Below are 21987 nucleotides of genomic sequence, written 5' to 3'. Positions count from 1 at the left end.
CTGAAGATAAAAATGCAATATGTAAAAAAATCCAAAGAGCAAGAAATAAGAAATGGGCCAATTAAAATGCTGAAGGTGTAGAAAATATGAGAAAAATGGCAGATTTCTTACTAAGAGAAAAAGTAGTTAAGGAACACAAGTGAGAAGAGGTTATTGTCCATTGCTTTGCATTTCTGAAGCAGCTAGCTCAAAATTTTCTCAGTGCTTGGATGTAGGAGTGAGGATAGCACCACTGGAGATCTCAAGGTGGAAATACAAGTGCCCAGGAGGTCTAGACAACAGCAGAACAGTCTAGGATAGTCTCAGAGAGCCCAGGTCAGACTAGCTCTTCTGCAACGTGTGCAGAAATGGCAGTCAAGAAGGTTAGAAAAATTCTGATCCAAATGCTGCATGTAAAAATTTATTCAACCTCCAGCACTGGCTGAAGACAGACATTATGCAGGTGAAAAAAGGCTTCTGGGAACATCCAGAAGAGCTCAGAGTACAGTCTTTTATTCAAGTCACTTGTATAAATCTGTATCAGTTAAACTCAGCACTTGGAGGGGCTGGCTGAAACACACACACTTCCTCTTCTCAGCTGGTTGTGTAATTCTTGGTGACAGAATAGGTTTAGCTTTGTGAGTGCTGTGTTGGCTAAGCAGAAATTGCCAAATGCTGTAGGATCACTCCAGGTTTTAGGAGTTGGCAGTCAGCTGTGCTGTGCCTCAGAGCTGGACTTTGTCCTTCATACTTCATGCAGGGAATGTTAGAAACATTTTTGGGCACAGCTGGATAAGTGCACCTTGTGCTTCTGCCCACGGCAGCCTGCGGCACAGCCAGGTCATGTTTATGGGGTGGGAAAGGAAGCTCTGTTCATCCCTTCCTGAGGATACTGGCAGTGAGAGAGGACATGGGCAGCAGGGTAGGAGACACTCAGCTACAGACAAAAGTGTGCATGGAAAGAGAAGGCAATTATGAAGCTAAACCAGTAGGAGTGATCTGGGCCTGTGTTATGCTGTCTTGGAAAACTTTCAAAGCCTTTTTAAGCAATTGGCATGAAGCTTTCTGCTGGCTATAAAAATGCCTTTTGAGAATCATCTCCCATTTGTACTTTTACAATTCATGCTTTTAATGTCGAAAGTGCAAGTTTGCTTGACAGCCTGAGATAATGGAGTTCAGTCCAGGCAACATCAGTAGCATCTCAGCAATATTCCTGCCCTGAAAGTCTCAGCCCTGCCTCAGAGAGAAGTGTCTCGGGGTGAAGAGCAGTTCTGTTGGTAAGGCTGCTCTCATCCTTTGTGTGGCTGCTGAGCAGGTATGCACTGAATCTGGGTTGTCATAGCAGCTCTGATCATCATATCTGTTGAGAAGGAGCTGCCCACAGCCAATAGGTGAATTTCACACTGGCCCAGTAAGGTTAGATAACTCTCCTTCTTGGCTGGGTTGAAGCCAGCAGCCACAGCCATGAGGCAGGAAGTAATTCCACTGGGAAAACATTGTGTGTATGGTGCACTTTGCACAAGTTTCTGCTCCACTGAAGCAGAAGGCAGTTCGGTGTGCAAATGAGAGCTCCTCTGAATAAAGATGGATTTCAGTGCCTAGTTCAGTACTCCTGAAACTGGAAATGTAGCTATGCAAGACTACAGACTTCAACCTCTATTTCTTTCTTGATGCTCTGAATCACTTAGAATTCAGAAAGTTGTCTTCATGAGTCATCACTAGAACTGTCTCTATCCTGGAGCAGAGGAAAGGAGTCAGCATCCTCCACACTGGCACCACAGCACAAGCACAGGGCTTCCTCATGCTGCAGCAGCCCCAGGGTGTTGATTTGACTCCTGAGACAGCTGAAAATACATCAGAGTAGGCCTGAGGCTCTGCTCAACTTCAACCATCTTTTCAGGTGATGAGGCCTCTTCCGTACTCAGCAGAGAAAGAGTAGAACAGTAAAGTGAGCCCTGCTCTGGCTCAGTCACAGGAGATCCTGGTGTTTCTCCATTCACAATAGCAGGACTCTAATCAAATGTGCCAACTGATTGAGTTGCCTAAAACGGTGGTGTCAGCATCCCTCCTGTGCACCCAGATGTGCTCCTGTGCCAAGCCCAGCTTGAATAATCTGGACCTCTATATTCCATTAGCAGTCCTTTAAGTTCTCCAATCTTCTCTTTTGAATGGAATGCGTTTTTAATACTGCAAACATGGGTGTGTAATTCAGTGCATATGTTTTGGGAGTGGGGAGTCTATGAGAATGCCAAGCAAATCAATAAAGGTTTAGCACATCATTATTCATTGTTGCGATGCCATGAGGCATTTTGTACGCCCTTTAGTAAGGAGGGGAAAAAAAAGAGGAAAGCTGTTATATGAGTAGTAAAATTTGATTTGAGAGGAAGAGTTTGCATCTGAATTGCATGAAGTCTATTAAAATTTTGGTCTTCCTCAGACTAATAGGATTATGCCATTCCCAAACTGATTGTTTCTAAGCAACGATGCAGATCCTAGTATGTGTTGGCTTATCTTTTTAGTTTGCTGCTAAACCAGAGAAGCTTCCAAAGATAGCTGCAAAACTGATGATATCAGGTGTAATACATCATTCCAAAGACATTGTTTTGAAAAGATGGTCCATTTATCTTCTATTTGGAAGCTGTAAGAATGCATCAGGACTTGTGTAAGGCAGCTGGAAAGTGATTTTTATTTAATTTTTTTTAACAAAGGAAATGACCTGCACTGTCACCAGCATGGAATGCTCCAGTATGCCACTTCCACTTGTACACAAACACCTTACTGTGCTCAGGGGGAGCTGCTCTCTCTGAGGAACAAATCCTGAGTGGTAGCTAGAAATAGCATTGTAAGGCTTCAAAAATTGCTGTTCCGCAAGGCTTTCCAAATGCTCTCTAGTGTGGCTGCCTATAGGGTCAAATCTTCCCTGCTTTACTAATTAAAAGCTTCCCTCATGTATTATAAAGGAATGCACAGCTATATAGACTGTATACTAAATAATAAATAGCCAGTTGCAAATGAAGTTGCCATTTTATATTCAGAACTGTCCAAGTTGTGTGGAGATTTTGAAAGGTGCATTAGGAGGATATCTCTCTTTTCTGGATGCTTTTGGATTTGATGACATAATGGAATAAATATCATTTAGGAATCGATGTTTACTCTTCTGGCATTTAAAAAGGCTGCTTGAAGAACTCTGTTGCTTAACATCATTCATGCATTTTCTTGATAGTAAAAAAATTGTGCATTTATACATAATTTAATATGAAGAAATAGCTTTTTAGAGTTCTCTGACAGCTACATAAAAAACATACTGCAGCTCTGCAGACATCTGAATTTCCATAGAAAGCAATTGATCACCTCAGAAGAGAAATACATAAGCTATTTAGTGGTATAAAGCAACAAAGAACAAAGTTTAGGACTGTAAGTGAAAAATACTACTATTGATAGAAATTTTAGAAGGAATTTATTGTGGCAGAATGTAATTACCAAACTGGATGGAGTGCTGTGATTTATGTTTGCCCATGTAAAGTGCTTTGAGATGATTAATAACTGGCTCAATCCTTTATATTCATAACAACACTTTTGGCACAATAGCACTGTAGTGATCTGTCACTCCAGCATTGTGTCAGTGGATGTGTAAGACCCCTGCATTAGGCAAGCATGGAGTCTGGGGGCTGGTGAGCAGGCAGATGTAGTCCCTTTGCTATTTGCATTGCAGCCTTGCCAGGGATCTAATAAGGGCTCAGAGCCCTGCTGGGCCAGATGCTGAGCAGTACTTGAAATGAAAGATGGCTCTCCCTTTCAGAGTTCACAATTTAATTATGTGATGGGAATCAATAGAGAGATAAAGCAGAAAAGGAGTGCTGCATCATAGGAATTGTTGAACTTCATATAGTAAACACCAGCCAGAGTCCATCATGTGTTTGCATCTCTTACAAGACACACTATTTGATGGGAAATTAAATTATCTTGTGTACAAGTTGAAGGCAGATAATTTATTCTGATTTGTACTTCATAGTACAAATACTCAGTAGCCAAAGATAACTGAGATTGTACCGTTCAGAGTTTGACTACCCCATGATTTGCAGTCAAAGAAAGTAAAATATAAGAAAGAGACCCTAAAACATCCTATATGATGTGATAGTATCCTCCTTAATTTGGCTCCCTGGCTCTTTGAAGGAAGTAGAACACTGAGGAAAAGGCAGTGAGTCTGGAACATTTTCTCTTCCTCGGCTGGTTTAATGATGGTGCACAATGACTAAAAAGAAAAACAGTGAGCGAGATGATGCACAGAAGTGAGAACACAGTGGAGGAGAGGGAGAAGTGAGAATAGAGTGGAGGAGAGGGAGGCAGAGATTGATGTAAAGAGAGTGAGACTGAGATTGTTGTAAAGAGAGTAAGGCTGAGATGAAGATTTTGCAGGGGATTGTGAGGAGCCTATGAGCAGGGATTGAGTGTCCCAAGGGAAATTAGCAGTGTAATGAAACCTAGTGTCTGATAGCCTTTGAAGACTGTTTCTTGCAGTTGTTTAAGCCAACCTGGCTGCCTTGGCTCTGAAGCTGGCACTTCCCATGCTGAACAACAGGACTTGACATTTACAAGCAAAATTACCCAGTTTCTGAAAGAAGTGATAATGTGCTCAGGATTTCCACCATGCCAGTGAAAGAAAAAAATATTTGTCAGATAAAGAAACAATACAGACGAAGAAGCAGATTTTTTTTTCTTTAAAATTTATATATTTTTAATAAAATCACCAAGGTCAAATTTATGCTCTCTGGCACTGTAAAGAGAAAACAGTTATACTGGAAGAGTATACCTAGATTTACAACAGTGTCAGTGAGGAACATTTGGCTGATGTTCTCTCCCTGAGGAAGGCCATGGTTATGAGTAGCTATGGGGTTAGAACAGTCTAGAACCAGTTTTATTTTGTGCATGATTTTGGCTGCTGCTTCCTCTCTTGGCTGAAGTGCACACTGCTCTATTTCTCTTCCTCATTTTTGTGCTTTGCTTGCATCAAGGTCTCCTCCTCTCTCCTCCTCCTCCTTTCAAAAACTGGCAAAAAAAAAAAAAAAGAGGAAAGAAGAGAAAAACAACAGAAAGAAATCTGACAACGAATTTCACGTTGCCCTTTTCAAAGGACACGACGAGTTACAGAAAATACATCGGAGCGCTGGATGTGAATGCATGCAGCAAAGAAAGCCGTCTCACCAAGCCGGCTCCCTCCCGCCGGCTGCCGGGCGGTCCCGCGGGGATGGGGCGGCAGTCTCGGGGCTCCATGGGGCGGGCAGCCCCTCTCCCGACCTGCCCAACCCCTCCGTGCCTGCCTGTCCCCTCCCTGCCATCCCTCCGTGTCCCAGTGCCTCCCGGCGCGCTCTGTCCATGGTGCTGAGCGGCGGCTGCAGCCTCGCTCCTCGCCCGCGCCGGCAGCACGGGAAGCATTTTTCCTTCAGGTTCCCTGGGCTTCTACCTTGAGCTGCTGCTGCCTCCGCGGTGCAACAGATGTTTTCCAGCCTGGATTTTCCTCTTTTAGCCACTCTAAGAAGGCAGGGAGATTAATTAAAGCCAGAGTCCCCATAGGTGAATTGGCTCCCCACGCGCTCGGGGGCCTCTCTCACTTTCCCTGGTTGTATCTTCATCAGCTGCTTGCACAGGAGAGAGGATTAGATGAACACTGAAAACGCCTTCTGCTTTGATTTGTTTGTGTGTTTACTTTTAATTTTTAGGATATCTGCAGAAATAATGAGAAACAGCAGGGAACGAGAAACCGATTGAGATTGATCGTTTTGTGTATTTGGCTTGTGATGACCTTTGGGGAAAGTGGGTATTTAATTTTTACTGATGTTGTAAAGGCACAGACAAAGTCCTGACCTTTCTGATCCGGGGTGACCACTATGAGCATCCCACTGAGAATTAATTACAATTGCCTGGAGCGGCTCCAAGCAGCATTTATTAGAGCACTATAAATGTGGTAAAAGCGATCAGTATGCCTGGGAGAAGCCATTCCATGTGCCTGCTGTGATACCAAAGAGAAGCTCAGACTTGTCGGTTTGTTGTATTGTTTTGCTGTTCATTAACAAGACTGAAATAGGAGAGACAGCATTAGAACTTGAGGGCAAACATTTCCCATCATTCTGCTCTCCACACAGACACTTTTGTATTAGATTAAGGCACAGTAGACAGAACCAAGCAGAACAAAAATCAAACGCCTCCCCAAGAGACAGGACATGGTGCAATTCTCTGATTGTACACAGCACAGTGCAACAGCTTCTCCTAGCAAACTCCTAGAAATGTAAAGGGGAAGTGAACAGAATGCTCCACACAAGAACCCTGTACAAGGAAGTATTTGATGCTCAAGGTATGCTATGATGCCATTTTACTTTAGCATCTAGCACAAAGCTGGGACTATTAATCCCATAGGATCTTAAGTCCTTTTCCCCAGGGATCTACCTAAAAATGGAAGATCAGTTACATGTTCAAAGTTTAGGCAGAACTATTTTCTATAAGATATGATGATTTTGTCTGATACTCTGACAAAAGAACTGGAAATGAATAAGAAAGTTTAAATACAAATTGTAAAACCAACTTTTTTTGAGAAAGATTTAATTGGGAATGAGGATGAAAAAGGTAGAAATGTGGATTAACCTAAAACAGAAAGGACAGCCAAGTTGCAGCAGATGGCTTTTTCTTATTCTTTGAGTGCCTTATAATGAGGAAAATATGCTATGTAATGACAGTTGTTTCTAAACTGACTTTTTTTTTTTCAGCTGGGGGAGCATGTGTGAGATGTGGTTTCCCATGCAGCACTGGTTGAAAAAGGAGAATGAAAAAGACATGGCTGCAGACAGTCTGTATTGAACTGTTTTTGTTGCGGAGTTCTGAAGCTCGGTTTGATGTATGATAGGAAAGACAGCCATCTCCCATTCCAGCTAAAACTGAATGAGCAAATAGCCTCTATTTCTCCTTGCTGCCTCGCCTCCCTGAGCATCTACATTGCATAAAGGCTCTGCTATTCTCTTTCTGCAACAGAGCCTCCCAACAGCCCTCTCTGTGGGCTAACCAAGATTTCTTTATTCTGACAGGTTTTTGTTCTGTCTTGTTATTTCCTTCCAATGTCAGTTAAGAATTCCTCTTGTAATGCTGTTATCCAAACAACATATTTTCCTACAACTGAAAAACTGCTGTTAGGAATTACCTAAATCTCCCCCTAATTAATTTTTTTTATTATTATTCCTTCCTATCCAAAATGGGGTTGAGAGGGGGAGGGAATGAAAGAAAATGGAAGAGGCAGCCTATTCTACATGACATACGCTTGATTTCCCAGCAAGGCTTAATTACCATTGGGAGTAAGGACTCCTGTTCCTTTTGACACAGCGAGCATTCAGAGTGCAGCCAGTGCCTCTTGCCTATTCCAGTTTGCATGCACTCGGATGAGATTTGATTGCACACTGGGGCACGTGTGAATACAATATGAATTGTATATGAGAAAGGAGAGCCCAGGCATGTCCCCTGAAGGCCCCAGGCATCCATGCAGCTTTCAAGCAGATGTAAGAGCCACAGAAAGTGATACTTTTCGTGCTCTTTTCATATCAGGTTTCATCTTGCAAAGAAATGAGCGTACGCAGAAAATACAGGTGGAATCTTGGCATCTCCTCTGGTCAAGGTGACCCCGAGGAGTGTTAAAAAGTCTCTTTTTCCCAATCCAGCTGTTGAAGAGGGAGTCAGAAGTCTTCGGCTATCGTTCTCAAGGTTGTTTATTATTTCTTATCTAAAACATTTTCTGTCTGGCCTGCCGAAGTTTATTCTGCAGGTCAGTCTGAGGCACACTGCCCACCCACAGGGCTAGTGTTGTCTTTTGTACTTAACCTACGCATTCAATATTTACAATTATGTTGCAATACCTATCACCTATGTTAGACAGTGACTTTCTACTCTATACCAATCCCAAAGTGCCACCATCACCAAGAAGATGGAGGCGAGGAAGAAGAAAGGAGAAGAACAGGACAATGCCCAAATCCCTCCATCTTGCCCCCTAGATCCTCATAGTAAAATTCTTTAAAATTCCACCTTCCACCCTGTGACAACTACTGTTATGCTACTTAAACTTTTGTGACTTGTAATTCTTCATATAAAGTTGGTAATTTGCTCCATAGGTTGACATTGAATTCCCAAGTGTCTTTGGCTTCCTGCCAGGGTCTCCGAGCCCCTGCCGGGATTTTGAGCCATCCAGGGCACCCTGGGTTCTGACAGTGGAACTTCAAAACTTCCACGTAGCTCAGGCAGAAGGGCCTATGATAACGCAAAGGCAAGGGAGCTTTGCAGGACTGAGCTCATGACTGATATCTGAAGGGACTCGTGCTTCATGCTTCGTGGGTACACAAGTCTAATTGGAGACAACAGGAGGTTTGGGACATAATGTGCAAGATGGAAATCCATCACGGTGATTGCTCTTCAACTCTGCATAAAGACATGTGCATTGTGCTTTGAGGAGGAGCATGATTTCCCTTGTTTTTGAGTCTGACATGTAGCAAAATTGTATTAGCTCTAGCCAAAAAGAACAAAAGCTAGGGAATTCATATGCTGAAGCTATGTTGTTAAGGACAATAAAGAATAAGCTTCAAAAAAAGCAAACTAATAAATACAGAATTCTAAAACTTCATTAAAAAGAAAACTGTTATTTTCAAGATCAATCATAGTGATGTGGACCCTCAGTTATGTCAGTAAACACTCACATACAAATTACTTGCTGGTGCTCAAAATCTGAGGACTTTCTTTGAGTGAAAATGCAACTTTTCTCTGCCTGGTATCCAAAATGCCCATCTATTACTGTCTATTCTGAAATATTGTTTTGTTTCTCTCATGAAAATATGAAATGTTCCATAACAGAAACAAGAAATAAGCAATCAAATTTAATATACTCATGAATTTTAAGGAAATTTTTAACTTCAGCTCCCTTTCAAACATTGGTATTGAGAGAGGTTTTTAACATTGCTAGATGTTCTTTTAATAAGCTGGAGAAGATTTTTTGGAAAGCAGTGATCAGGTAATAGTTAGCAGAGGTTCACTACTACAGTGGAAAACTGTTGCCTGAGATTCTCCAGGGATGTGTCCTGAGTTTGGTAATGTTTTGTATTTACTTCAGGGACCTGGATGATGAAGTAGAAAGTATGTTTAGCACATTTTCAGAGGTCACAAAGCTGGTGGAGTAGCAATCAAAGTGATCCTGACAAATGGGACAGCTGGCCAAAAAAACTAGGATGAACTAACTTCAAAGAGGAGAATGCAAGGTCTGCACTTAATCTGGAAAAATCAAGTGCGTTAACACAGAATGGGAAACAGCTGACTAGGCAGCAAGTTTGCTGAAAAAGATGTTGAGGTTGCAGTGAGTCACAAGTGGGATATGTATCAACAGTGTCATACTACTACAGTAAAAGCAAACATGAGGCTTTGCTATTGAGAGCTGCATGTTTAGTTCTGGACAGTGAACTTCAGCATATGTGGAGGCAGTTCAAAAGAAAGAAAGGAAAATGACCAGCGAATTAGAAAACATGTCCAATGAGGCAAGAAAGAAAGAGTTTAGTTTATTGAATGAGTGAATGAATGGAGAGACTGAGAAGCTTTCAAATAATCACAGGTTGTCATTTGTTCTCTGTATCCATTGTGGATATCAAGAGAAAAGAATATGCTAAAATATTGGAAGAGTTACATTAGATATTAGCAAACAGTTTTTGACAATAGAAACTAGCCAAGAATACATAAGGAAATGGTGAAGTTCTCTGCTTTAGATTAAGTACCTTAAAATAATAAAGCAGACATCAGTCTATAATCATATTGCTCTCATTTATGCAGGTTTGGCACAGGAAGATGGATAAAGATAACTCTTTCTGCCATTTTGGCCCCATTTTCCATGTCTCTATCATTACTCTCATGATTTAATTCTAGTGTTAACTTTTCTATTTGCAGTTAATTTACATACATTTTTGAAAAGTGTTCTCAATAAAACTCCATCTCACTTCTATGATTCATACAGTTAATTTTCTTCTGGTGCTCTCCAACTTTTACCTCTATCTTCACACCTTAATCCTTTACATCTCAGCTTCTTCCACTCTGGGATACCAGATGCCAAGTCCACTGGGCAAGCTTAACTGGTGATCCAACTGTGTCTAGAAGCTGGGCACAGGGAGTTGGAGAGTCACATCTCAACTGGAAAATAAACTCCTTGGTCAAGCTGCTGGAAGGAGAGAGTCTCATTGGCCTTGTGTCACTCCCCTGTCACATAACAGGATATGACAGCTCACTTGTCACAGCACTCCTAAGAGGAAGCTGTTTACAATGGGCCAGGGAAAGTTCAGAAGCATTTTGTACTCACTGTTGTGCATCCTTGTACACAAGGTCATTTGATCCCTGCCATCTAAATAGCTGTGCATAAAAAGAAGGTGATACTTGTGAGGCAGACAATGAGATCAGTAATCAGGGTGCTTCCATGACAGCTTTATTCCCATAAGATATGTATGGTTGAAAGGGATGGATTTTATATTTTTTCTATTTTTATTAATTTTTACTGTACTACTCATGTTTGTTTGCTATAGAATATGCCTCCTAACAATTCCAGGATATGCCAGAAGCATATTTTTTATTAGTACCTACTATGATTTTTAAAACTGAATTAAAAAAAGGAAAGTAATTTAACATAACTAATTATTTCATCACAGCCATCTCCTTCATTATTCCTCCCTCACCTTACCTCACATACTAGACTGCAGCTGATGTCTGTCCAAAGTGGGATGCCACTGGGACATTCTAAGGTTTTGAACAAGCTTGGGTTTGGCTCTGCAGTTTTGGGCATCCATGCATCATTCAAAGTACTTTCATATCTAAGGCAAATCACAGGGGTTCAAAAATAAGACAAAGCCACTTCTTGTTCAGACAGCTTATCTTCAATCTGTCCCCTTGACTTTCCCAAAGTCAGAGATGGTAATGGAGTGCAACACTGAGGCACTCACTCTTTTCTATGGATGAGAAGAGAGATTTCTAAGGGGCCCTAAGGGACATAAATGATAACCTCTTGCTGAAAGTCAGCGGGAAATGGATGGTTGCAATCTCTGTTGGTAAACTTTACCCTTGAGACAGACAAGAGGGACAGACAAATAGGATGGAGTGAGTCTACAAGTAACTATTGGACATCAGGCTGGGAGCAATCTAACACAGTTATCATGAATCTTTCAATATCCATGTCTGTTTATGGGCTTAGTAGAGTGAGAAAGCAGCTAGGGACTTCCCAGAATACTGCATAAATCCTTTGACACTGAACAATATATTGTTATTCCTTACTCTTTTATTTGTCTCCAAGAAGCTCATTTTTACCTATATAAGAGATTTCTTGTGACATTACACCCCTGCTGTGATAACACAAGGAGGCACAGAAGTTTAGGCAAGGACTGCTGGGTTTGTAAAAAGCTATAGTGAATCTATAGGAAAAAAATGAGCTCATCTTTAGCTGATGGGAAAGTGTTTGGTACAGTACTCTTTGAAACATTTCACACTGTGCTGTTTGCAGAAACCCAACTTTCCTTGTGACCCCTTCCCTTCCCTTCCCTTCCCCTTAATATTGACCCTGGTTCCCAATTTTTAGTTTCATCCCATTAGTCCTAGCTGTGCCACACTAAATCAACACTGCACTACTAACTACAGCTTTCTGCATATCATTTTTACATCTCTCAGGGAACTTGGCATCATGTTTTTCCTGTGTTTATTTTTGTAGAGGGAACTTGTTCAACTGGCAACACTGTAAAACCATTAAGAGAGTCCGTCCACTCCTGCTATAGATCACCAGTCCTTGCTTCATAGGATATCCTGCTACACTGCCCTCCCAAAATGTCAGGGCCAGCAAAGAAAAGCTAGTGCTTTGCATAGCAAATAGTTTTTATGACTTACAGTTAATGGACCTTACTATTAATTGGCAGAATTACAACTCCTGTTTAGTTGATGAAAGTAGCTGTCTTGAAAAGTTATTAGGCTTCCTTTTGTTCTTGCTTCCCTGTGTTTTTTCTTTCTCAAGATTGATTACACAGTGACTCTTTGAACTTGCGTCGAATGTTTCCTTTGAGGATCTGCTTGCATCTTGGTTTCATATTCTTTGTTAGTCTTTCAGAATTCCAGCAATCCAGGGATAGTGGAAGGAAAGCAATAAAGAAAAAGCAAAATAATTAATAGTGTCAGGAAAGTATTCCTGAAAAATGTGAGTCATATGGTAATATCAATAACACTGAAAATATGAATAGTAGGAGAAATACATATGCAGCCTCATCAAGGCTAATCAGTTTTGTGAAAAAGGAAAATAAACTCCATGAACAGAGACGTAGTAATTCATAGAGCATCTTAGGTTGTGCAGTGTCTGTATCTGCTGGCTATCCTAAATCAATTACTTCAGTCAAGACATGGTTCCCCTTTCTCTGGGTTGCGGCTGGGGATGGAGGGAAAGCAATTTATTTCAAAAGCTGATTCAGCAAGAAACCCTGCAGGGGCCTATCAATGTACCATTAATAATCAGAGATGCTGTAATGATTATCAGTGGCGTTGTAAATCATTTGCACAACACTATTTATTTTAACATTATTCAGCAATTTTTTGTTTCCTGAAAGACAAAAAGGTTTTCATATCATGAAATACGCTCTCCAGCAGGAAGCAACAAGCTGTATAACAGGCTTTCAAAATACTGTTTCTTCTTATGCTGTATCTTTTCTCTGTGTGTGTGAAATTAACTATTCAAGAAGATGAGGTCCTTATAAATTTGATCTAAACCAGGGATATTAGATGCAGACATTAAGAAAATGTCATGCTCACTTCCACTAACTCATCTTGGTTTCAGTGCCCAATAACCCTCCCTTTTCATTACCCTCTGAAGTCTGGTTCTTCCTTCAAGTGAAATTAATAGAAAATCAGTCCTGGGTATCTCTTGGTGTGCCAGCCTAAACCTCTATTTACTGCATTCAGAAGGCTTTTCTGAAGCACGATTTAACTTAAAAATAATATTGGTTCATGCAAATGCTGATTCAATTATTCCTTGCATTTAATTTAACCACCTTTCTTTTTCTCTTAATGAAAACTCAATACCAATTCAACACAAATTGTTTGGCAGATTTGCCTTATTTGCAAATTCAAAAGCAAGGTCAAAGCAGCAGTAATAAAGCTGTGCCTGAGTTCCTTTCTTACAAGATCTAGATGTTATTAGAAATGGCATTAAAAATGTCAGGAATACAGAGGAGAAAAATGAAAGCTATGAAGTAATCCAGGGGACTGGGAAGCAGCCGGAACGAAATAAATGTTAATTAATACCTTGCATCACACAGGCTACTTACTTGTATTGATGGAGCAGAAAAAAAGTACTGGTAGAGATAGGTCTGTTTGAAATTAATATTTTTAAAACCTCAAGACCCCATTTTTAGCATGAAAAAAAGGACCACTGAATGAGCATGAGTGCAGCTGTATTTTACACAATAGCAAGTAATTTTCCTTCTGTTTTGTTTTACAGTCTTTGAAGAGTTTCCACTTGCTGCATATGTGTTTCAGGAAAAATACTCTTTTTTTGGATAGAGAATGAATTTTTCTGAAAACCTTGAGACTATTTTGCTCTTAGGATTTTTGTCCCACAAAGCCCTTATGCTGAATAAAAAGCCTGGTACTTCCTTCTTTTAGGATTATGTTACTTAAAGACTTTTCTGTTTACTTTGCTGGTGATCATAAAACTGTCACCATCCACAGTTCAAAGCTGGCTTGCTGCTTTTTGCTGTGTAACCTGGAGTGATTACAGCACAGCAGTGGTTCTCAGCTGTTGCTTCTTACCACGACCGACACAAGTACCTCAAATACAAATAATTTTTTTCTGAGAATTAGAGGAATCCCACATATAGAGGTTTTGTGGTGGTTCTTGCTTCCCTGTGTGGTGTTTTTTTTTTTTTGGGTTTTTTTTTTTTTTTTTTGGTTAAAAGGAGGTGTTTGTGAGCCTGCAACTTTGCTCTAAGGCAAGATGTGGGTAACTGAAGTGGTTCAACTGGGTTGAGTTCAGTAAACTTTTGGTTGCTAATTGACTGGAGATGGTGTTTAAAAAACTCTACTTTCAGCCGTGATTCTTTTTATTGACTAAACAGTATTTATTTAATATGACTCCAGAGAGAATGGCTGCCTTTTCAGCTTTCCACAGCCTGAGACGCCACTGCCTCCCCGCTCCTGGGGGTCCAAGTGTCTGCAGCGGAGCAGCCCATGGATGAGGGCAGGCTGCTGGGCGCTTACATCGGCTGCTGCCCATCATCGCCTGCTCCTCCTCTGCAGAGCATTATTCCATCATCACGGCGGTCTTCCTGACCTTTTCGTCCCATATAAAGGCCAAGCAGAGACTCTATCGATCTGGATAGCCCGCTGAAAGGGGCAGAGCAGCTGGTTGTCACCTTCATGAGCTCGCTGGTCTTGGGTGTCCTGCCTTAGTTGTCATTAGTTATTGAAGCCGCCCGGGCCATTAAGATCTACTTAGCAGTTTTTCTACCCACCCTGCCCCTCCAAAACCTGATTCACGTGATGCACTCCCACCTACTTTTTTCCTAAAGGCTTCGCGGCGCGCAACAAAAGCCCCCGCGACAGGGATAACCACAAAGGCCGGGGACTGAGGCCCGGCTGGAAGGGGCGCATGGCTGGGGCCCGGCCGGCAGCTGCAGCCCCCGCAGCGCACCTGCCCAGCGGGAGAGAGCCCGTCTGGATAAACATGGATCTCCTGGGGGCCCGGAGGCCCAGGAGCTGGATTCAGCAGGAATTGGGTCGCAAGGGCAAGAAAAGGGCAGCGGGGGTGGGCGTGCTCGTGGCAGTCGGGAATGAGGGCAGAAGCGCCGCAGAGGCCTCTTGCGGGCAGAAAAGGGGCCGGGGCGGTGCGTGGGTGACAGCACCGACCCCACTGATGGCCTCGGGGACTGCGAGGGTGCAAGGGACTGGGCACTGCTGTCCCGCAGCCAGGGCCGGGCGGGGAAGGGGCGGCTCGGGCACTGAGGGGAAAGGCGGCTGCTCCCGAGGGGCACGTGGGTCTCGGGGCTGTCAGGGAGCCCCAGGGCAGCCGCCACACCCTGGGCGCTTGGGCGGCCTCACGGGGCCAGGCAGGACCCAGACCGCGCCGGGCAGGGGTCGAAGCGGCGGGTGTCGGCCCGCTGGCCGGCAGAGAGATGAAAGGATGTAGGGAGGGAGGGATGGATGGATGAGGGAGGGAGGGAGGAGGGGCGGACTCGCCATCCCTCGCGCCCGGCCACTCGCCGGCCCCAGGTAGGGGCCGCTGATTGACAGCTGACACCGCCCCCCCGGCACTCTCATTGGTCGCTCCCCACGCCGATCAGCGCTCAGCGCCGCCGGGACCTGCTTCCCATTGGCGGGCTCCTCCCCGCCCCTCGCGCAGGAACCCTAAGGGCGGTGAGGGGGCGGGGCCCGAGGCTGAAGGGGCGGGGCGGCGGCGGCTTAGCCCGCGAAGGCGGTGGCGGCTGGAGCGCTGGAGCGGCGGCGGCTGGAGCGGGATGGGACGGAGCGCGGCGCCAGGTGGGTGCGGGGCTCCTCTCCAGCCCCTCGCAGCCACTGTGCAAGGAGGGCAGGAGGGCGGGCGGCGGCCCTCAGAGGGTCCTTTCCCCGCCTGCGAGGAGCGCGGAGGGGGAGCAGCCGCTTTTTAGCGGTCTCCAGCCCGCGGGGATAATCCCGGCGCTGCCCTGCGGGAGCCCCTTTCTCCTCCCGGCCGCGGCGGGGGCGCCGGTGGGTCGTTCGGGAGCTGCTGGCTGTGCTCCGCTGGCCCGGGCTGAGCTGCCCGTCCTCGGGCCCTCTCGCCTCAGCTTTGTTCCGAGTCCTCCGCCGGCCTCGGCCCCTCGCCGGTCCCCGGAGCCGCGGGCGCGGTCCCCTTCCCCCCGCGGTCCGTGCGTGGGGCCGGGGCCGGGCCCCCGAGCTCGGCGCTCGGGCGGCGGGAGCGCGGCGCCCACTGCCTCCGCCGCCCGCCCGGGGCTCGTTCCCCGCTCGCCTTCGCCCCCGGAGCGGCCCCGCCGGGGCTTTCTGATGTCCAGCGCTCTTCAGGTGTTTAAGAAATAATCGTCTTTGGCTTTGAAGGGCGCTGGGAGTCCTTGACAGCTCGGGAAGTTTTAAACCCTTCCCCGCCCCACCACGTTTGGGGTTCTTTTTTTAATTTTTTTTTTTTTTTTTCCTTTTTTTTTTTTTTTTCTACTTGGCTCTTAAGTAAATGTGTCGCTGAGAAGAAGCCTGGAGTCTGAGTGAGTGCAGGCGTGCGAAGACAGGGATTTATCTCAGCTGCTCAATGTCTAACACTGACCTAAAAGCAGTTAAAAAATGCTTTGTTTATGCTCTTTCTTTCTGATATAGTTTCGTATTCGCTGCAGATAACAGGAGAAGGGCTGATAGTTTTGGGTTGAGCAGTAATCTGTGAAGTGGGGCCGGTACTTGAGTGATTGGATGCAGTTGTGAGATTCCCTGATAGAAAACACTTCAAAGCACAAATGGTGTAGTGTGTGTGCTGTTTGTGCAGGAATAGGAAAAAGCCGTAGTTCTTTGTGCCTCTTTTGTAAACTGCAGAGAATGAGGGGACAGTATTCCTATCAGAAAAAGATGGGGCAGATGATGAAAGCAGCCAGGAACTTCATGAAACTTTAAATCTGGGGATGAGGAGGTTGTTTTTTCTTGCCTATCATGCAAGACTGGCCTTCTTTTTAAAACTTGACTTAGAGAATCAAAGACTATTACATTTAGAGGAGACAGACTGTTGTTTTGACTTTGGCTGATACAGTATTTTCCATAAACTAATAGTGAGTGTACTTGAAGAGAGGAATGAAGTAATGGAATAAGGCTGCAGTTCTTATCCTCCAGTAGGCTGTCCCACACTACAGTGCTCTGTAGTTCAGATACGAAGTTATGTGGCCTCTAATACATGGAGGCTGACATGATACAAAATAATTACTCTGCAGTAGTGCTCAAGCTGGAAATCTTTGAAAGTTACTGGTTACAGTGATTGGAAACTTAAGTGATTGAAGATTAAACTCTTGTGTTTGAGCCTGGAACTGAGCTTTGTCAGTTGTTATGCTATGGCTTTTTTGCCTTTTAAGTTCTCATCAGAAGAAAATATGCTAAGATGGAAGGACAGTTATCTGCCCATGGGCCCCAAGTCATTCTTAGTAAGAATTAGGATGTTTTATCTGTAGCTATTCATTTGAGACTAGGACCATACTATGTTTCCCTTAAGTGATGTGGAAACTTGACTTGTTTCCAGCTGAATTCTGGGGATGAGTCGTGCAAAGCAAACTTTTTCTGTCCCTCGCTGGAAGATTAGTTTTGTGTTTATATAGCTAGCGGCAGTATGAATGGAGTTATTAGGCAGTGAACACAGAGGTTTTGTTGTACATGAAATAATGTATAATTGAGCTAGTCCTCTTCTCGTTTTCCATGGCTATTTTCCTCAAATAAAGAGAAAATAGAAAACATTTTTTTATCAGATACTGAAACAATAGTCTTGATTATACTCAATAGTTACAGAAATTGAATAGTCTTTGTTAATCTTCCTATTTGTCCATGGAAGTATTAAAAATTAATTTACATGCCAGAAATAGAACTGCTTGTGCTTTAAAAATGTATTTTCTTTACAGGAATGAATTACGTGGCTTTGTGTTTTATTTACATGGTATAACGCATGTGACATTTCATAGGTAATAACAGCATAAACCTGTTTTGTCTTTCAGTATATGTCTTATCTGTAAAACATGATTTTAGGAGTAGGAATATAAATTCCTTGTATGTCAGCTACTCTTTAGTGTGCCTACTTTAGCTCAGGTTTATTTACTTTATTCTTCAATGAGAAGGTACATGCCATGTATTTTTCTGAAACAAGAATGACACTGTCTGTGGGCAATATTGCTGTATGGAGGAAGGAGAAAGAAAACCCATCATTTGACAGATGATAGAGTGTTCTGAAGTGTCTTATACAGTGATGAGAAGGACAGGGTTTCTGGAAAGCTAACTGAACCAGAGCAGATACTTTGGTGAAGGATTCCAGAAGAGCTGATGGTGGTTGAGTATTTCCATCACTGTATCAATGTGACCTGGACATGAATTAGCTTTCATGCCTTCGCAAGTCTTTCTTTTTAAATTTTATTAAACTTCCTGCATGAACAGTCACGAATTAGTGTACTTTGTTCTTTTGAGCAGTCTCAGAGCACTGTCTTCCAGAGTTCTCTTCTCTTGACTGCTTTGTGTGAGGAAGAAGGAAAAAATACTGCTGCAGGTAATTTCAGTCTGCTCTTGCAGGCCTGTCTTTAGCTGATGTGTACTTAATGTTGTCTGGTAACTGCACTGCAATCTTGTATAATACAACTCTGCTTGGACTTTTCCATTCAAATGGAATGTGTTATTACTTCCTGGTTCATGTGTGGCTCCAGTTAAAATTATTAGACAAGTTGTGGTCGTTACTTTTGATTTGTTTTTATTTTATTTTTGTTTGCACAGGATCCTGAGCTACAGGCAGTGTATCACATGAATTGCACTGCTGGTGTAAGTTACTGACCAGGCTGTGCGTGCCCAGTGGGTTATGATACCAACTTTTGTTAATTATCTCAATAGCAGAAATACATTAATATACAGTACTGATGGGGAGCAATTGCTTTTGTCAGGCTAATTTCTTAGTTCTCTAATCTTAATGGCATGCAGTATGTGAAGATCATTGATAGGATCAGATTACAAATGTCTTCCAGTGTAGGATGTAACTGTGCTTCGCCTTTGGAAGCTTCCCTGTACAAGGAGCATGATGAGTCGCAGGCTGTCACTGCTTATTATCCTAAAAGAAAAGGTGGAGGTGGAGGGTGGCTATTAACTTCTCCATATGGAAGGCTCACATACAGAATACCTGTAATCTAAGAAAAAATAGTGTCTCGACTGAGAATGAAATTGAAGCATCTCAAGCCTTTGCTCTGTAGCAGAAGTGCCGTGGCACTCACATTCTCTCCGGAGAGCTTAGTCTTTCTTTAGAGGTAATAATGGCAATAACCTCGAGTTGCACCTGAATTATTTGTTACATTTTAACCAAATGTTTTCCTTCATGTTTAACTATTGTTTAGAACTAAGCCAACCTTTGAAAAAAGTTGTTGAAATATTGCATTGAGTTCTTTTCTTAACTGTAAAGCACAGTTGTTTTTTACCCCTCTTTTGAAAATTCAAATAACTGAAATATTTTTAGCTACTGATGGATGTAATTTCTTCTGCCACAAGAAGAATCAGAATTCTTGGGAAGAAGTTAAGAAATTTGTACAAACAGCTGGAGATCAAAAAAAAAACAGCCTTTGTGCTGATTTAAGCTGCATACTTGGAGCTTGTCTTTGATTTCTTCATTTCTGGCAGGTGAGGTAGCTGGAGAATTTTTTTGAAGGCTTCTAGGTATGGTAAATATTTGTTGGATTTGCTGGTTTTTATTTGTGTTAAGGATTTATAGGTGTCTGGAATTTCAACATGTTGTGAATTAGTTTTTCCTTTCACATACTGAAATATTCTGCTATTGAACTGATGGTGTTTTCTGCGTCTAGAAATGACCCAGAATGTATTGGGATTTTTTTTTTTTTGGTGGACTTCTCAATTCAGCAGAATTTTAGTTACTCCTTCAAGATTCTTGGAGCCCTTCCTATCTAACAAATATAATCTCTTTATTCTAATAGAGATTTGGTAGCCAAATTCAGTGATAGGGGACAGCATGAGTTTCTACTGAGGATAAAGCATAGCATGCCACATTTATTAAATATATTGGTTTTGAGTATTCATTATACTCATGCCACTTGCATGCTTGAACTGATTTACATTTTCAAGTATATGTTTTAGAAGCAGAGAAATTGAGTGTTATTCAGTACTTCAGCTGATGGATCCCAGGTTTCTTGGGCATATTCACAGTGGCAAGCTACTTTGCTCATAACAAGTAATAGTTGGAGAGCTTGTGTGTGTAATGGGTGATGCCTAATACATCAAAACATGTTAATAGTATCCACTGAACATTGGAATTAATTTCTTGATGTTGGTTTTGAAATCCCATAGTTGAAAAGGTTGATATTGAGTGATGCTGAGGAAAGCCATTCATTTACTATGGACTTGGAGTTGTTGTAACAGAGCAACAGGCAGCTGTGGAGACTAATGTGCTAGAAGACAAGGCCTGCAAAGCTTGTTTTATTCTGAAACTTCAAACAGCCTTTGGAAACACTTCTTCGAGGAGTTCTTCTGCCTCATTACATGTGAATGGATAAATGAAGTTTGAACTTGTGAATTAAAAGGGGGGCTTTAGTGGCAATGTGGCTTTTTAGTTTGTTTTTCTGCAGCAGTTAGGTCTTGCTGATGAGTTTTCTATACAATGTTGAAATTCTCTGGAACTTATATCAGCACAGATTTACTGCAGAGTTATTTCCTGGGAAAGTAGTGTTTTTCTTTATAAAGCTTGGCTGCTGCTTTGAATGCTTAAACAGCTGCAAACATGGACAAGAATGCATCACTTCAAATTAAGCCTTTGATTTTGTGCTGAATTTGAGGACACTCTTGTATCAATGTTTTTTGCACATGCAATATTGAAGTTTCTTCTCACCTCTGCTTGCCAGCTTGAGCTGGTGTGGAGCTGCAGTTAAATCTGAAGTCCTATTTAAAGAGGACGTCTTGGTACAATTATACAAGTGGTTTGGTTACAATGTCAGGTAATTTAACTGAATAGTAGGAGAAGGGTATTTGCATTACTAGGCAAGCAGATGTGCAAGCCATGTGCTTTCTATCCATTCTTCTTTTGGCAGAAGGAACCAGGAACTAGCATTTCAGCAGCTTTTTTTTTTTTTTTTTTTTGTCCCTAGATGGAGGAGATCCTGTCTCCTTCTGCTCAGCCAGCTTGCTTCTCTTGAAGCTTTCCCTTCCAATCCTACATGTCTTGAGCATGTTCACTGTAGCAGTCGCTATGTTTATGACTAGTAAAGAGTTGTGAAGCTTGGGCATGGTAAGTGTGATATACCTGAAGGTTGAAAGGAGGAGGTGCAAATGCTTTCCAGAGGAATGCCTGAGAACACACTGAGGTATAATCTTTCAGCCCTCACATGAAGTGTAGCTATTATAACATTTGCCTCTGTCATCAAGCACTGCTCATGCTCTTGTAGACTATGCTGAAATTTCAGGTGTACTTTGATTCAGGGTGGGTAGCTCCACACAAGCACACAGTGAACATTAGGAGCTACACCTAGTTATAGCTCAAGCTGTTCATGCTGTAAAGACAGACCTTCATGTCTAGTTGCTGAATTTCTGTACTGGATTTGCACTGGTATTGACAAGAGAAGCTTCCATGTTGGTGGACTAATACGTGGTTAAGTTTTTAGCCTTAAGGATTTTTATCATCCTGAAATAGCTGCATCTGAAATACTGATGTAACATCATTGAGATTCTGATTTTTATTTTTTTCTAGAATACTTACCATCTTACCAGAGAAAGTGTGTGCTTTGCAAAGTCTTGTTTTGGTTTCTGTACTAACAATTCTGAGGTCCTTGGATCTGCAGCTTGCTGTCATGCTTGGTCACACAGCTGGCTGAAGCACTGTCTGACTAGTTGGCTTGATGCTGGAGCAGGTTTAGCAACCTTCAGTAAATTCTGTGTCTTGGAGGGTCATGGCAAGTTTCTGTTCAGTGGGATTTAGAACTCTATTTGCAAAAACTGGGGAGAGGCAGGTAATACTCCGAAGCTGGGGAAAATTTCAGAGCTTCTGTTGTCTTAGCTGCTTGGAATGGACTAAATATTTTACATTATTTAGTAAATTGGTCCAGTTACTGTTCCTATGTGTTATTGATGAAGGACAGAGTCAAATATTGTAACAGACTGAACTCTCATCTTAAACCTCTGGCTTTCTGAAATGTAGAGAAATAAATCTTATATAGTATATAGTCCAATCTGCATGTTTCTGTTAGCCATTTTGTCTCTTAGTCTGAAACTATGAGGCAGCAGTGA

At 42.6% G+C, this 21987-nt stretch overlaps 2 protein-coding genes across 4 annotated transcripts in view; one reads left to right on the top strand and one right to left on the bottom strand.

Moving 5' to 3' along the window:
* Nucleotides 1-15459: 15459 nt before the first annotated feature.
* On the bottom strand, nucleotides 15460-21274 carry LOC120506735 (putative HTLV-1-related endogenous sequence). The gene is made up of 2 exons (XM_039718697.1): nucleotides 21269-21274; nucleotides 15460-16050 (listed from the first exon to the last, which is right to left on the bottom strand). Exons 1-2 carry the CDS (start codon nucleotides 21272-21274, stop codon nucleotides 15460-15462), a joined length of 597 nt encoding a protein of 198 aa, XP_039574631.1.
* WASF3 (WASP family member 3) overlaps nucleotides 15472-21987 on the top strand; it is a 64413-nt gene continuing 57897 nt past the window's right edge. For 2 of the 3 annotated variants that reach the window (XM_039718780.1, XM_039718776.1), the window contains exon 1: nucleotides 15472-15537. The gene's annotated coding sequence lies outside the window, so the exon portion shown is untranslated. Of the gene's footprint in view, nucleotides 15538-18192; nucleotides 18269-21987 lie in introns of all 3 variants that reach the window. The other variant, XM_039718777.1, reaches the window with a different exon arrangement.

This window comes from Passer montanus, unplaced genomic scaffold (genome assembly GCF_014805655.1).
Source record: "Passer montanus isolate IOZ18808 unplaced genomic scaffold, ASM1480565v1 scaffold4, whole genome shotgun sequence".
Classification (NCBI taxonomy): Eukaryota; Metazoa; Chordata; class Aves; order Passeriformes; family Passeridae; genus Passer; species Passer montanus.
Note: the sequence above shows the minus strand (reverse complement) of the source record. Positions and strands in the feature narration are given on the sequence as shown.